Source organism: Dipodomys merriami, unplaced genomic scaffold, assembly GCF_024711535.1.
Source record: "Dipodomys merriami isolate MVZ:Mamm:240054 unplaced genomic scaffold, mDipMer1.0.p SCAF_5, whole genome shotgun sequence".
Classification (NCBI taxonomy): Eukaryota; Metazoa; Chordata; class Mammalia; order Rodentia; family Heteromyidae; genus Dipodomys; species Dipodomys merriami.
The window spans coordinates 65,179,960-65,197,271 of NW_027206068.1; the positions used below are offsets into that span (position 1 = coordinate 65,179,960).

Genomic DNA, 17,312 nt, shown 5'->3' on the forward strand with positions numbered 1-17,312 from the left:
AAATAAAATCATTATCCATTTGTAGACTATCAGCATCAATGCAGACTTTAGAAATCTAGCTCAATTCCTTAGTTTTATTTACAACTGAAGAAACAGAGGCCAAGAAAGATTAAGAAGTACCTAAGGTCACACAACTGGTCATTGGTGTCTTAGTAATTAATAAAAAGTCATCTCTTACTTTCTGTCAAAATTAAGTATCTTCAGAGAAAGGCTACAGTTCAGAAGGGTCAACTGTTACTTTGAAATAAGACACACAAACAAAAATGTCAAGTTGACAAAGAAAACAGAAAAGACCTACCTCTGGGTCTGCTAGGCGCTGAGATAGTCCTACAACAAAGACGAGGTTTTTTTGCACAACACGTACACTAGCCAAATGTTTGCGATTTTCTGAGATTTTTTGTTTTCTCTCATTTTGTTTCTGTTTTTTCTCATTCTTTATCCTTTGCAATTCTTCCTGGGAGAGTGGTTTATAAACTGCTGGGTCTTCTGGATATGGCTTCAAACATAAAGAGATGTGATCATTAAATAAATAGAAAAAACTGCATAAAGAACAATTATCCAATTCTGCTTTAAGATAGTTGTTACATTTTCCCTTTTTCTGATTTTTTTCAATTAGTTAAAATACTTATTTAATACAATTTAAATAATTCTAAAAACCTTTTTTTTTTTTTTAGCTTACTACAGACTGCTTTTAGTGCAAAAGTTCTAAACATCAACCACCCAATCTTGGTAATTCCAACACTTACAGGAGGATTCAAGCATCTATGGTGTTACATAAAAGTTCAAGAATATATGTTTTCTCATCTAAACTGGGTTTAACACATAATGAAACCTGTTATGTGCCAGAAGAATATTGAAATCATATCTTTTTTTTTTTGTCAGTCATGGGGCTTGAACTCTGGGCCTGAGCGCTGTCCCTCAGCTCAAGGCGAGCACTCTCCCACTTGAGCCACAGCGCCACTTCTGGTTTATAGTGGTTTATTGGCTGGCTTTGAACCATGATCCTCAGATCTCAGCCTCCTGAGTAGCTAGGATTACAGGTGTGAGCCACTGGCGCCCGGCTATATCCTTTTTTTTTTTTATTGTAGTCTCAGTCTAAGAGGGTGAAAGATGGAAAAATAGGTAACTATCTAATCTGGCCTATGAGTTTAAATTTAGTTTTGACATTTACTCATCATATGGCCTTAATTAGACTCTCTGCTTCAGTATTCTTTGTAAAATGAAAAATGATCTTAAAGGTTGATGTAAAGATACAATTACTACTCATAATTACTCTGCCTAACATCTGGTAACCCATAACAAATACTAGGAATTACATTGTTGTTTGACTTCACAATTCTTCTCAGAATTATGTACCGTTTTCATTCTTACTGCTAATGTCAGAGTTACTAATGAATCAGGTGCCTGTTTTGAGTTTTAGCCTATTCCCTCTAAAATCATGAGACCTTCTCCCTCATTCTTTTCATCTGTAGAATAGGAATTACAGTAGTTGAGCCAGAGGAATTCTGTAAGAGTTAAGAGATAATATGCTTATAAAATGATTAAAATTATATTCTGCATGTACATGCATCCATTAATCATTGATTAGTACTATTAGTAAATATTGCTAATGGTAAATGGAATACATTAAATGAATAGTTAAAACTGATATGAAAGAGACCTAGGTGTGGGGAAGCACAACTGTTCGGAAAATTGTCCTATAAGAATATGAGGTCCATGGGCTGGGAAGGTGGCTCAGTGGTAGAGCACTTGCCTTGCATGCTTGAGGCCCTGGGTTTGATTCCTCAGCACCACATAAGCAAAAAGAAAAAAGCCGGAAGTGGCGCTGTGGCTCAAGTAGTAGAGCGCTAGCCTTGAGCTGAAGAGCTGAGGGACAGCGCCCAGGCCCAGAGTTCAGGCCCATGATCGGACCCAAAAAAAAAAAAAAAAAAAAATAGGAGGTCCGGGTGCTGGTGGCTCACGTTTGTAATCCTAGCTACTCAGGAGGCTGAGATCTGAGGATCCTGGTTCAAAGCCAGCCCGGGCAGAAAAGTCCGTGAAACTCTTATCTCCAATAAACCACCAGAAAACCAGAAGCGGCGCTGTGGCTCAAGTGGTAGAGTACTAGCCTTGAGCTGAAGATCAGAGGGACAGCACTCAGGCCCAGAGTTCAAGCTCCATGACTGACCAAAAAAAAAAAGAATATGAGAGTGGGGACAGGGGCTGGGAAGGTGGCTCAGTGGTACAGCGCTTGCCTTGCATGCATGAGGCCCTGGGTTCAATTCCCCAGTACCACATAAGCAAAAAAAAAAAAAGAAAAAAAGCCGGAAGTGGAGCTGTGGCTCAAGTGGTAGAGCGCTAGCCTTGAGCTGAAGAGCTGAGGGACAGTGCCCAGGCCCAGAGTTCAGGCCCCACAACCGGACCCAAAAACAAAAAAACAAAACAAAACAAAACAAAAAAAAGAATATGAAAGTGGGGACAATACAAACATTGCCAATGAACAAAAAGAGGAGAAACAAGGAAGAAGGAAAAGAATACCCAGAAGATTAAAACTCTGCTATACCTTTAATATAAATCTCTTTCTTATATGAGATTGATTGATTGATTGATTGATTTACTTATTATTGGCCATGAGCCTTGAACTCTGGGCCTGGGCTCTGTCTCTCAGCTCTTCAGCTCAAGGCTACCACTTGAGCCACAGCACCACTTCTGGTTTTCTGGGGGTTACCTGGAGATACGAGTCGCACAGACATTTCTGCCTGGGCTGGCTTTGAACCATTATCCTCAAATCTCAGCGTCCTGAGTAGCTAGGATTACAGGCATGAGATACTGGCTGAGAATTAATTTTTATCATTAGGAATTTTCTCCTATTAGTTCTTTGGTTATTTCTCCCCATCCCACTTTTAGTTCACTCTTACTTGAAACTGCTCTCAGCAGAGATCAGAACCCATAAATTTATGGGTTCTATATTCTTTTCTAACATTATAATCAGCACAATTTTTCAGCTTACTAATGACTGCTTTTGAACGATGTCCATTATCCTCTTTATATTACCCATAAACCCTTCATTTTCAAGATCTCGCTAATTAGATCTTTAAAATTTATTTTACATGATATGTCATTTTTTTAGTTCTTTGCAAAATAATAATGACATTTTTTAAGCCATCTGCTTGTGTCCTTATGTTAGGGTCTTCTATTTATTGATATTTTATGCATCTCTTTCACGATGCTGATTTTCTGAAATCTGTATAAATTCTTTGACACTTCAAGCCCTGTTGACTGGTATATAAGAGTAACTACTGTTTACTACAGGATACCCATTTGCAAATATTAGCAAGTCCATAGTAGTAGAGAGGATATGTCAGTGAGTAAGGCTGACCTCATGGAAGTTCCCACTTCCTTCAGAGTACTTCTATTTGCCTTAAGGCTCTAACCTAAATGCATAACCATCTTTCTGGCTTGGAAGACAAGGAAGTGGTAACATTACCTGACTTATGAAATGGTAACCTCTCTGCACATCACCTTAATAATAAAAAAAAAAAATAAGGCAATCTATCAGTATTACATGGTATTAGGGAAGAGAGAGAGTGGACTCATACTGCAGCTCTAATACTATCCTCAACCAGCAAAACTGATCATTCTTCCTAAAATGTTATAGTACTACTAAACAGGGTTTGTGCTACTGCTTCCTTCTTGAAACTGAGCCACTTGGGGGGGAGGGGAGGAAATGAGGGGGAAATGTACTCATTACCTTACTTATGTAACTGTAACTTCTTTGTACATTACCTTTACAATAAATTAAATTAAATTTTTTAAAAAGAAACAGCCTTCTGTCTTTCAGATTCCTCATATTTTCTTGTCTTTCTAGGGCATCTTTTGATTGATTCTTAAACTTACTCTGTTTTTCTCTCTAAAATATTCCATTTTTCTTCTTTCTAAGGAGTTGAGGAAATTTAAGTAATCTCTTAAGACTGAAATGGTTGTCTCTGTAACTTTCTCAAGTAACTGACTTTTTTCCAAGAGACAATTTAAAATTTGGTCCATAGTAAGATGGTAACAGCCAGTCAGGTGTGGTGACACACTCTAGTAATCCCAGCAACTCAGAAGAATAAGGCAGGAAAACCCTGAATTGAAGCTCAACCTGGGCAATATGGCAAGTCCCTGCCTCCAAGAAAAGGAAACCTTACCTTTATAACATTTCAAAGGAAAAATAAGAAATAAAGAAGAGAACCCAGGGTGAAAGAAAAGGAAAGGAAGAGGAAAACAGAGAGAAAGGAAGAGAGGGAGAGGGAGAGAAAGAGAATGCATGATCAAGTAAGCAGACAATGGTACTCATGTCTATAATCCTACCTACTCAGGATGCTAAAATATGAAAAAAAAAAAATCCATGAGATTCTTATTTCCAACTAACTAGCAAAATGCCAGAAGTGGAGGCATGCCTCCAAATAGTAGAGCACCAGCCCACAAAAGCAGAGCAAGAGCACAAGGCCCTGAGTTTAAACCTCAATACCAGCACAAAAAAGATATAAACTTCATGAAATCAACTGAATTCATAGTCCTTAGAATCTTGGGTAATCAAAAAAGTCATTATTTTCAGTAAATTATTTTCTCTGAAATCACTGAAAAATTGTAAAATATGACTAATACTCTGAGTTCACTTTCCATTTCCTAAAATATGTTAAGTATATTCAATACTATGTATGCATTATGTCACAGTTACATCAGATATATTTTGCATATAGTATGTACTATATGTGTGTGTAACTACTCATAAATATATACTGACACTTAAATGAGCAAATCTTTATTTGTGTAATATACCTTAAATACCTGTTAGATTTTTTATTTTTTGGCAGAACTGAAAATTAAACTCAAGGCACTGCACTTAATAGAGAAATGCTCTATCACTTAAGCCATGCATATGCCCCTTTTACGGAATTAGTTGTTTTCAATATAAGGGTCTGCTAATGTAGGCTATTCCTCCTAGTTGTCCTTCCCAGTGATTCTGAAGATGACAGGCAAATGGCTTTGAGCCACTGTGCTTCACCACAGCTGCAGTACCATGCCCAGACATTGAGGTGGACTCGTGGGAATGTGTAGTATGTGTGCGAGCATAAGTGCATGCATGTGGGGGACACTGATACCAGGGCTTACATTTGGAGCTTCATGTTCTTGATCAGCTGTCTGGCTTACAACTGATGCTTGACCATCTGAGACAAGCCTCTAGTTTGGCATTTTGCTATTTTGGAGATAGTAACTCCCTAACTCCATTCCAGACTTTACTGGCCTCAAACTGTGATCCCAAAATTCAGTCTCCCAAGTAGTAAGGATTACAGGCTCCAGTCATGGTCAAGAGTACCAGCCTTGAGCAAAAAAGTTGATGGAGAGCACCCTTGGGCCCTAAGATCAAGCCTAGTACAACACAAAACAACCAACACAAAAAGAAAAAAAAAACTTGCTTTCCAATTTCATCTCATCCTATTCAAATCTATTCATTACTTCTCTACTACAAAACTTAAAAAAATGAGCACCTGAGAGGTTATATAATTTACAAAGTTAACAAAGCTAAGACTTGACACTGATTCCTAGTGCAATATTCTTTCTACTTTGTATCTTAAAGATATATGTATACATAGGTTTTTAGATTCTTTTAAAAGTAATTATTTATACTTATGAGGGAAAGAACTACACAGCTAACATTGTATAGTAAAAGAAAACTAAAAAGTTAAATAACTTACCTTTCTACATGCAGGACAAAGCCCATTTTCATCAGTGCGAATCCGATGCCAACAAAATCGGCAAATCTGGTAGCCACAGGTACAAGGAAAAAAATTGATATCATCTATCTCCAAGGGCTCCATGCAAAGAGGGCATTCCACAGGGTCTTCCTTTGCATCAGGACTGCGAGACATCTTCACGTTTATTAAACAGCAGCAAAAGTTTATAATAATTTAAGGGAGAAGGAAGTTCACCACTGAGAGCTAAAATGTAGACTTTGAAGACCTGTGTAAGAAGAAATAGTATTATTTACTACTGGGGAAAAATGTCATATTAAACAATCAAGAATTACATTATAGCTGGGTGCTCACACCTGTAATCCTAGCTACTCAAGAGACTGAAATCTGAAGATACAGGTTCAAAGCCACAGGAAACTCTGTGAGACTCTTATCTCCAATTGCCCTCCAGAAATCCTATGGCTCAAGTGGTAGAGTGCTAGCCTTGAACAAAAAGTTCAGGGACAGCACCAAGGTATTGAGTTCAAGTCCCATGACCAACCCTCTCCCCACCCCCACCCCCAAAATCACATTACCTATTATAATAGTTACAAGAGGCTGAGATCAGAGGATCATGGTTTGAGGTGAGCTGAGGTAAAAAGTTAGTGAAACCTTAGCTCAATCAAAAGAAACTAGGTCTGGTAATACATGTCTGCCATTTTAGCTACACAAGAAGCATAAATAGGAAAATCACTGTCCATGCCCACCTGAACATAAATGTAAGACTCTATTCAAAGAATAAAAGCAAAAAAGACTGGGGGTATGGCTCAAGTGATGATACTTGTCTTGATAACAAGAACAAAGCCCTGATTCCAATCACAGTACCTCCATCCGCCCCCCCCAAAAAAATTAATGAAAGCATTTTGGAAATATTATCAAAAATATTTGGTAGAGGGGCTGGGAAGGTGGCTCAGTGGTAGAGCGAGGCCCTGGGTTCCATTCCTCAGCACCACATAAGAAAAAAAAAGCCAGAAGTGGTGCTGTGGCTCAAGTGGTAGAGCGCTAGCCTTGAGATGAAGAGCTGAGGGACAGCATCAGGCCCTAGGACTGGGCCCCCCCCAAAAAAAAATTGGTAGAAAGTACCTTTTGCTGTAACTATAAAATGGATTTCAGAATAAATGACTGAAAATTTCTGCATATTATGATGAAAAGTGATAATGGCTCCTGCCTGTAATCCTAACTACTGAGAAGGTTGAAATCTAAAGATCCTGGTTCGAAGCCCATCTAGGCAGATAAATCCAAATGACTTATCTCCAATTAACAGCAAAACCCCAAAAGCAAAGATCTGGCTCATGTGGTGGAACACCAGCCTTGAACAAAATAGCTAAGGGAGAGCATTTAGGCCTTGAGTTTTGGTGCTAGTACTGGCACCAAAAAATAAAAAAGAAATAAATTTAATGGCACTTTTTTCTAGATAAAACAATGAGGCTAAGAATGTGGCTTAATGGTAGAGTGCTTGCCTAGCATGCATGAAGCACTGGGTTTGATTCCTCAGTTCAACATAAACAGAAAAAGATGGAGGTGGCGCAGTAAGTGGTAGAATGCTAGCCTTGAGCAAAAGAAGCTTAGGGACAGTGCCCAGGCCATGAGTTCAAGCCCCAGGACTGGCAAAAAAAAAAAAAAAACAATCACACACGTTGAATACTAATCTATATCCCTAAATTCTAAATTATAACATATTGTAGGAAAATAAAGAAGCTTCTTCACCTTTAAAACATATAAATTATCTCACCTTTGACTTAAATAAAGCTAATGCTGCCACATAAGCATAAAAACTACAGCAGGCTAAAATGTCACAATTTATAAGACACCAGATGAAAACTAGGCTTTATTACATACAGTGTAATTACATACAGTATTAATATCAAGCTCTTGACACAGAAAACATAGCTAAAACTGAATATACCATAAAATCTATTTACAATTAATTATATAGTCACAGGCCAGTGAAAACTTGAGAACATAAACATATCTATAAAAGTATTTCTAGCCAGGTGCTGGTGGCTCACGTCTGTAATCCAAGCTACTCAGGAGGCTGAGATCTGAGAATCATGGTTCAAAGCCAGCCCGGGCAGGAAAGTCTATGAGACTCTTATCTCCAATAAACCACCAGAAAACCAGAAGTAGCGCTGTGGCTCAAGTGGTAGAGTGCTCACCTTGAGCTGAAGAGTGCAAGCCCAGAGTTCAAGCCCCATGATCCACAAAAAAAAAAATATTTCTGTTGCAAATACTACCAAAAGTGTATAAGGAAAAGAAAAGAGAACAAATAGATTTGTATATCCCACTTAAAAATGTGGTGCCAATAGCTCATGCCATTTATCCTGGCTACTCAGGAGTCTAAGATCTGAGGATCCTGGTTCACGGACAGCCCAGGTAGACAAATCTCAAGAGACTATCTCCAGTTAACCAAGAAAAACAGATATGAAGCTGTGGCTCAAGTGACAGAGGCCCAGACTTGAGCAAAAATGTTAAGAGAGAGCATAAGCCCCAATACTAGCACACATGTGTGTGCGTGCACGCGCACACATATGCGCTCTCATATACACACACACAATCTGTACTCATGTTTACATGCTAATACCAACAATGTATAAACTATTCCACATAAATTATTATTCTGTATTCAGCAAGCTTTATGGAGAAGAGCAGAAAATTGCAACAACATACTATCCATGAATAGGGAATTTAATATGTTAAGATACAGAAATAAGATAGATCTGTGTATGTTGACTGCAACAATGTCTATTCTACAATTAGGGTTTTTTTTTTTTTTTGGTTGGTCGTGGGGCTTGAACTCTGGGCCTGGGCGTTGTCCCTCAGCTCTTCAGCTCAAGGCGAGCGCTCTACCACTTGAGCTACAGCGCCACTTCCGGTTTTCTGGTGGTTTATTGGAGATAGGAGTCTCACGGTCTTTCTTGCCCGGGCTGGCTTTGAACCGCGATCCTCAGATCTCAGCCTCCTGAGTAGCTAGGATTACAGGCGTGAGCCACCAGCGCCCGGCCAATTAGGGTTTTTTAAAAAGAAAAAAAACCCACTGGAGATTGACATTAAAATACACTAAACTCACCTTACTTGTTGATTGAGATTTTCACTAAGCATAGAAAAAAAATGAGTAATTTTTTTAAAATTCAAAAGCAAAAGTGTGCATTTTGCCAGCTCAGCTGATATGGATAAGCTCTCAGCCACGCCTGCATAATCATCAGTTGTAATCATTGTGTCTTCTGAGTGTTTCTCTGCCCTTGACTTGGTGAATATATGCTTTTCAAAAAGCAAATAGTACCCAAAAAGCAAGCTTAAGTTATCATATTCCCCCATGCCAAACAGGGCGCATCAGGCTTATTATTTTTATTGTGATAGTGAAAATTTTAGACTTGTTGAAAGGCAGCATATCTTTAGCAAAATAAATCAAATGTCTAAAGCATTAAAGATAAAACAAAACAAAAACATGCTGGGCACTGGTGGCTCATACCTGTAATCCTAGCTACTCAAGAGACTGAGATGTGGGCTGGGAAGGTGGCTCAGTGGTAGAGCGCTTGCCTTGCATGCATGAGGCCCTGGGTTCGATTCCTCAGCACCACATAAGCAAAAAGAAAAAAGCCGGAAGTGGCACTGTGGCTCAAGTGGTAGAGTGCTAGCCTTGAGCTGAGGAGCTGAGGGACAGCGCCCAGGCCCAGAGTTCAGGCCCCACGACTGGACCACCCCCCCAAAAGAAAGAGAGAGAGAGAGAGAGAGAGAGAGAGAGAGAGAGACTGATATGTGAGAATTGCAGTTCAAAGCCAGCCTTGGCAGGAAAAGTCCCTGAGACTCTTTATCTCCAATTAACCACCAGAAAACCAGAAGAGGAGCTGTGGCTCAAAGTGGTAGAGAGCTCATCTTGAGCAAAGAACTCAGGGACAGAGCCTAAGCTCTGAGCTCTAGCCCCATGATGTCCCCCCACCCCCCAAAAAAGATAAAGAACATGAAATAAACTGGCTTCTCATGAGCCATTTTCAAGTTATTTTTATGGCAATATAGGCTATTTGATGTGGTTTCAAGTACTCTCAGACCCACCGTACATAAGATATACACAAATTAGAGTAATTTTAGAGTACTAATTCTATATATACTCAGCTTTTGAAGTCTTTCCTCAATAGTGATCTCCTTGGAAACATATACCCAGGAATACCAAGGGTTTACTGAACAGGTGTTCCCATGTATGTATATTTATATGCAGACATCTGTCTATATACCTGATTGGTTTCACCAGAAAAATAAAACATGGAAATTTAGACATCAAAATGTTGGGGTTTGAGGCATGGCTCAGTTGACAGAGTGCTAGCCAATGAGCAAAAGCATCAGATACTGAGTTTAAGTCCCAGTCTTGGACCAAAAAAAAAAAAAACTAAAGATAAAAATGGAGGTAAAGTGGGGTACAAATGGCTCATGCCTGTAATCCTAATACTCAAGAAGCTCATATCTGAGGATAGTCATTCAAAGCCCAAGAAGGAAAGACCATGAGAATCTTATCTCCAATAAACTACCAAAAAAGCTGGAAATGGAACACTGGTTCATGTGGTAGAGCCTTGAGCAAAAAGAAGCTCACGATCAGTGCCCAAGCTCTGAGTTCAAGCCACAGGACAAAAAAAAAGAGGGATAAGTGGGAAATCTACTTTTGTCATTCAAATGGTCAAACTTTAAAAAGAGGGAAATTAGAGCTGGGAAGACGGCTCAGTGGTAGAGTGCTTGCCTTGCAGGCATGAGGCCCTGGGTTTGATTCTTCAGCACCACATAAGCAGAAGTGGTGCCTTGAGCTGAAGAGCTGATGGACAGCGCGCCTAGGCCCAGAGTTCAGGCCCCACGACCTACACACACACATACACACACGCGCGCGCACACATGCACGCACATGCACACGCACAAATAAAATAAAAAATAAAGAGAGAAATTATTTTCACTTCTTTTAAGAAACTTGTGGTGATTTGTGTTAATTAGAAAAAAAACATGAAATGGAGTCTTTTAGTGTTTTCAACAATTAGTTTTAGATGGTGAAGCTGAAAATATCACAAAATTACCTCCACACTGGCAAATGGGATCTTCCTGGATGCCACACACACACACATACACACACACACATACAAACACACATACACACACACACGGGAAGCCCAGATCTACAAACCACACACACACACACACACACACACACACACACACACACACACACACGGGAAGCCCAGATCTACAAACCACACACACACACACACACACACACACACACACACACACACGGGAAGCCCAGATCTACAAACCACACACACACACACACACACACACACACACACACACACACACACACACACACACGGGAAGCCCAGATCTACAAACCACACACACACACACACACACACACACACACACACACACACACACACGGGAAGCCCAGATCTACAAACCAGGATCTTCCTGGATCACACACACACACACACACACACACACACACACACACACACACACACACGGGAAACCCAGATCTACAAACCAGGATCTTCCTGGATGTGACACACACACACACACACACACACACACACACACACACACACACACACACGGGAAACCCAGATCTACAAACCAGGATCTTCCTGGATCACACACACACACACACTCAATCTTCATGGATGCCACACACACACACGCGTGCGCGTGCGCAAGGGAAACCCAGGAGCTTCCTGGCACACACACACACACACAAACACACACAGGCAAGGGAAACCAGATCTACAAACCAGGATCTTCCTGGATGCCACACACACACACAGGCAAGGGAAACCCAGATCTACAAACCAGGATCTTCCTGGATGACACACGCACACACACACACACAATTTTTTTGGCCAGTTGTAGAGCTTGAACTCAGGGCCTAGGCCTGGTCCCTGAGCTTTTTTGCTCAAGGCTGTGCTCCACCACTTTGAGCGACAGTGCCACTTCCAGTTTTCTGGTGGTTATCTGGAGTCTCACAGATTTTCCTGCATGGGTTGGCTTTGAACTGCAATCCTCAGATCTCAGCCTCCTGAGTAGCCAGAATTACAAGCATGAGCCACAGGCACCCAGGTGTAAATCCATATTTTAAAGTTAACATTTTTTAACATGGCCAACTAAAACAATACCTAAATAATTTTTTAAAAGCTCAAATACAGTTCCTACCATCAGGAAACTAATTAAAGGAAGTAGTACAGTCCATACTTCTAGTATCTCTGACTGTAACACATTATTTCCTTGACAAAAGCTTAGAGTTCTAGTTAAATATTTTTTGCAATGCTAGGAAAACAATATATTGGAATTTATGAATTAAAAATCTAGAAAGTATTTTACTATAAATAAAATTATATACTGAGCGTTGTCTCTATTGCTTCTGCTTTTTAATTTTAAAAAGTTTTCAAAACTATGTATATTTTTGTTTATAGCTAAGGAAAGGGACAAGTAAGCAGGAGATTCCTATAAGACAGATAATACAAAAGGAAGTACATTTGAATACTTACAACACCATGGAGAGATGCTACACAAGCAGATTGACAAATGTAATCACGGAAATGGTAAAATGTATGAGGTCAGTCTGATGTGGCAGAACCATGAAATATAAAGAAAAAGAGCTAATCTTTGCCTCTTCTCTTCCACTAAGAAGATATATGATCATGGATAAGACACCCAACAGTTCTTTTAGGGAAGTTTCAGTTCAGAAAATGTCCTAACAATCTCTCTGAATTAAGCTTAAAAAATAATCTTTAAAATAAACTACCCTCCAAGTACCTTAGTGCGAATTTTCACTTAAAGAATATTGTTATCCATAGCCATTCTACTAACGTTAAAATAAACACAAAACAGAGTTCAAGCTCCATAATCGACAAAAAAAAAAAAAAAGAAAATTCTGAAAAAAGAAAATCCCCTATTCTCTTGTGTATACACATAGGTAGCAATGGCCTGGCTTTAATTCTATATGTATGAAGAGAATTTTAAAATAAAACAACAACTTCACATAAAAATACATAAATAAATAAATACAAAACAAAATTAGTTTAAACAAGATATATCGAGGAACAGATAAAAGATATTTTTATTTTATTTATGAGAATCACCAAACAAAGTTAATGCCTTTATGCCTACTAGATGGAGAATAGGGATCCTTAGGACAGATATAATCAATTTTTTATTTCAGTAAGTTTTCAGGAAAAAATATTCATTTTATGTATGTTATCTAATCTTCACAATAGTATACCCTTGATAAAAAGTATAACCAAGAATAAAGTGTTAAAGATACAATTCAAAAATATTGTCCACTTCAAACTGTGTCTTTTCCAATCTGATACTGTAGCTCTACATACTGATGTACAATACAGTGTATTAATCTCCTCTCATTTACTCAAAAAGTTCAACACAGAATTGGTGAATGATCCAGTGATACCACTCCTAGTTACACACTCATGTTCATAATAGCATTAATCACAATGGCAGAAAGATAATTCAATAACTCTTTTTTTTTTTTTCTTATGTGGTGCTGAGGAATCGAACCCAGGGCCTCAGGCATGCAAGGCAAGCGCTCTACCACTGAGCCACCTTCCCAGCCCCAATTCAATAACTCTTAATGCATTAAATAATACTACAATTTATTCAGACATAAAAGGAACCAGATTCTGATACATCCTACAACAGATAAACTCTGATAACATTTTATTAAATGAAGGAAGCCAAGTCACAAAAACACAAGTATTTTATGATTTTACTTTCATGAGGTATCTGGAATAGGCAAATTTATGAAGACAAGAGTTTTACTTAGGGGAGAAAAGATTAAAGACTTACTGTTCAATGGGTACAGAGCTGGGGTGCTTAGAATATGGAAAACTTTTGCTTAGAATAATGAAAACGAGGGCAGGGAATGTGGCTTAGTGGTAGAGTGCTTGCCTAGCATGCATGAAGCCGTGGGTTTGACTACCACATAAACAGAAAAAGCTGGAAGTGGTGCTGTGGCTCAAGTGATAAGAGTACTGGCTCTGTAACAGTGCTTAAGCCCTGAGTTTGAGCCCCAGAACTGGAGGGAGAGGGAGAGGGAGAGGGAGGGAGAGGGAGGGAGAGAGAGAGAGAGAGAGGGAGAGAGAGAGGGAGAGAGAGAGAGAGAGAGAGAGAGAGAGAGAGAGAGGGGAGAGAGAGAGAGAGAGAGAGAGAGAGAGAGGTAGGTAAGACAGATAAAAAAGAAAACTGAAAACAACATTTTGATTGTTAAGTATAATGCAGTGCACTGAATGCACTAGGTATACAGTAGATATGAACTGAATTGTATATTAAAAATGGATAAATGGTGAATGTTATGCTACATATATTTTACCAAAACAAAAAAATCAACATATCCTATATATTTAAGTGTAGTTCATAATAAAAATACCTTTGAAAAAATTTCAAGTATTGACTGTCCAATTTAATTATTTAATTTCATGCCAATTTAATATATGACTCCACAGAAATTATTCTTAATCACATATCATTATATATATGAGATTATTAATACTTGAAAGCTACGTATAGACATGATACATATATATACACACTTTGTTTTCCAAATATCATCAAAAGTTCTTGTTATTTATATTTTACTTGACTGTTTTCATAACTATAAAATTGTTATTTACTTAATATAAGCTATTCTCACTGCAACAGAAACCTCAGGAAAGCTGAAAAGTTACTGGGGCATCACTTTATGATAGTACAACATATAGCTTACAAAGTCAAATGAGTAAAAGAAGCAATGGATTGTTCTATCAGTTGTAATGATTGGAAGTGATCCCAGAGGAATAGTCAAAATTGGAAGAAAGCATTGTGACAAATAAAATGAATCCTATATTTCCATATGAAGTAAAAATATGTAATTTGAGCTGAGCGCCGGTGGCTCACGCCGGTAATCCTAGCTACTCAGGAGGCTGAGATCTGGGGACCATGGTTCAAAGCCAGCCCAGGCAGGAAAAGTCTGTGAGACTCTTATCTCCAATAAACCACTCAGAAAACCAGAAGTGGTGCTGTGGCTCAAGTGGTAGAGTGCTAGCCTTGAGCTGAAGAGCTGAGGGACAGCACTCAGGCCCAAAGTTCAAGCCCCATGACTGACAAAAAAAAAAAAAAAAGAAAAGAAAGAAATGTTATCTATGTAACTTTATATACAAAACCATAGGCAAAAGACAAATAGGAAAAATTACTTATGCTAAGAAAGTAAAAAAAGGAATGGAAGGAACTGGAAATTTGAACTTTAGGTTCTTTACTGGAAATTTGAACTTTAGGTTCTTTACAAAGTGATTATGTATTTCTTCTCTAACTGCAGATTAATTTTTTAAAACTTCTTAAAGGATAATACATACACTTTTGAATGTAAAGACAATGCCTATTTTGTTCTACTCCGTATCACAGACATGTATAGGAAATTATGGATAAAAGCACACAGAAGGGCTGGGAAGGTGGCTCAGTGGTAGAGCGCTTGCCTTGCATGCTCAAGGCCCTGGGTTCGATTCCTCAGCACCACATAAGCAAAAAGAAAAAAGCCGGAAGTGGCACTGTGGCTCAAGTGGTAGAGCGCTAGCCTTGAGCTGAAGAGCTGAGGGACAGCGCCCAGGCCCAGAGTTCAGGCCCCACGACCGGACCAAAAAAAAAAAAAAAAAAAAAAAGCACACAGAACTGTACATGGGAGGTTGAGAAGCATACAAGAGTAATTTGAAGGACATACACAAAAACAATGTTTGTTACGTATTAGGGCTAGAAGTGTTTGTTTTATTTTCCTATATTTAGAAATGAATATTTACTTTTCTAATAGAGGACACAATATTAAAGAAAATAAGTAGAACTGACAAACAAAAAGAGAATCAGCAGCAATATGTTTCCTGTTAATGTTCTCCCCTGGAGTACAGGGTGGCTAAAACTGATGGAATGTTAATAAAATTAAATCAAATCTATACAAAATCAAAGCAGAGACTAGTGTACTAATTAGTACCTACTATACTAGTGCAAGTTATAAAGAGAGTTGCCTATATCAATGTATTTTCAATTTCTGGTTGGGAGGGATGGAAGAATGATGAAAAGGGTGATATTGATCAAGATGCATTATACTTATAAACTGATTTGTTGAATAGTAACCCTCTTTTTTTTGTAAAATTTATAACCCTGGTCAGGTTTATAACGTTTTTTCTTTTTTTTTTTAGTTTCTTTACTACTATTTCGTTATGATTTTCTTTTTTTTCTCAAATTTTTATTGTGATTAAGTGGTTACATAATTTCCCAAATTTCATAGTATTGTGGGTTACTGATGCTTAAGTTAAAGTCACAAACACATTCTAGCTTTCAGTATTTTTTTTTTTTTTGGTCAGTGGTGGGGCCTGAACTCAGGGACTGGGAACTATCCCTCAGCTCTTCAGCTCAAGGCTAGTGCTCTACCACTTGAGCCACAGCACCACTTCCAGTTTTTTCTGCTTATGGGGTGCTGAGGAATCGAACCCAGGGCCTCATGCATGCAAGGCAAGCGCTCTACCACTGAGCCACCTTCCCAGCCCCCACATTCTAACTTTCATGGAGCAAATTGTCTATCATGGTCTATAACATTTATGAGTTCTATGAGCTTTGCAATACAGTTTATTTCTTCCACATTGGGTGATATGTACATTTCTTTTGTTTTGCATAGCATCAGCTGTTCCCTCCTTCCCACTTGTTCCCTTCCTCCCATTGCTGCCATTGAGTTGTTTAGTTCATTTTGGTCAATGACCAGTGCAGCTGATGGGTCCCACTGTTGTATGTTTTTCCCTGATTCCCTCTAGTTCTGTAGTAACCCTTTTGTACAACTATTTAAAGATGGTAAAAATATAACTAAAAAAATAGTTCTTCTAGTTAGGGAAAAAGCATCTGATAAAAGCATGCCTGTTTTAAAGTCTCGTAAGTACTAGTCCAGACATATACTTGAAACAAATGTATCTAGTTATCAGAAGCTTTTTCCTTTTAGTTAATCTGGACTTATACAACATTGTCCTTTTAGAGATATCTGTTTATCAATTTATAGTATACCAGTACTAAAGGGCAAGACAGAAAAATTAATACAAGAAGATTCTATAAAACATGTACCTAGTAGTCTCAACTAGTAGGAAAGGTGATGCAGGAATTCAGAAGGACTGTTTTGCACCTGAATTCAAGACTAGCCTCAGCAACACAGTGAGTCAGGCAACAATGCTTGATAAGAAATGTACTCATTACCTTGCTCATGGGATTGTAACCCCTCTGTACAGTATTTTCACAATAAAAAAGTTATTTTTTTTAAAAAAGCCATGTGTAGTGACACACACCCACATTCCTAGCTGAAGCAGGAGGATCACAAGTTCAAGTCAGCATAGCTTACATAGCAAATCCTGTTTCCCTCTAATTAAAGAGAGAGAGAGAGAAAATGGGGAAACACTAAATTGAACTAAAGGGACTACGCTGGACTTGTAAGTACTTCCTATTTAGCAATGGTTACGTGCAATCTGTTTCTTTAACTGATTTAAGTGTTATCTAGGAGCTTGTTGTCTATCA

General features: G+C 38.5%; 1 protein-coding gene across 7 annotated transcripts in view; it reads right to left on the reverse strand.

Annotated features, from left to right (window-relative positions):
• Cnot4 (CCR4-NOT transcription complex subunit 4) overlaps nt 1–17,312 on the reverse strand; it is a 108,654-nt gene that overhangs the window by 53,394 nt on the left and 37,948 nt on the right. For all 7 annotated transcript variants that reach the window (XM_069996846.1, XM_069996844.1, XM_069996845.1 and 4 more), the window contains 2 exons: nt 5,718–5,982; nt 299–496 (listed from right to left, as the gene is read on the reverse strand). In XM_069996846.1, coding sequence (XP_069852947.1) covers nt 299–496; nt 5,718–5,891 — 372 coding nt within the window. In that variant the 5' untranslated portion in view covers nt 5,892–5,982. The remainder of the gene's footprint in view (nt 1–298; nt 497–5,717; nt 5,983–17,312) is intronic.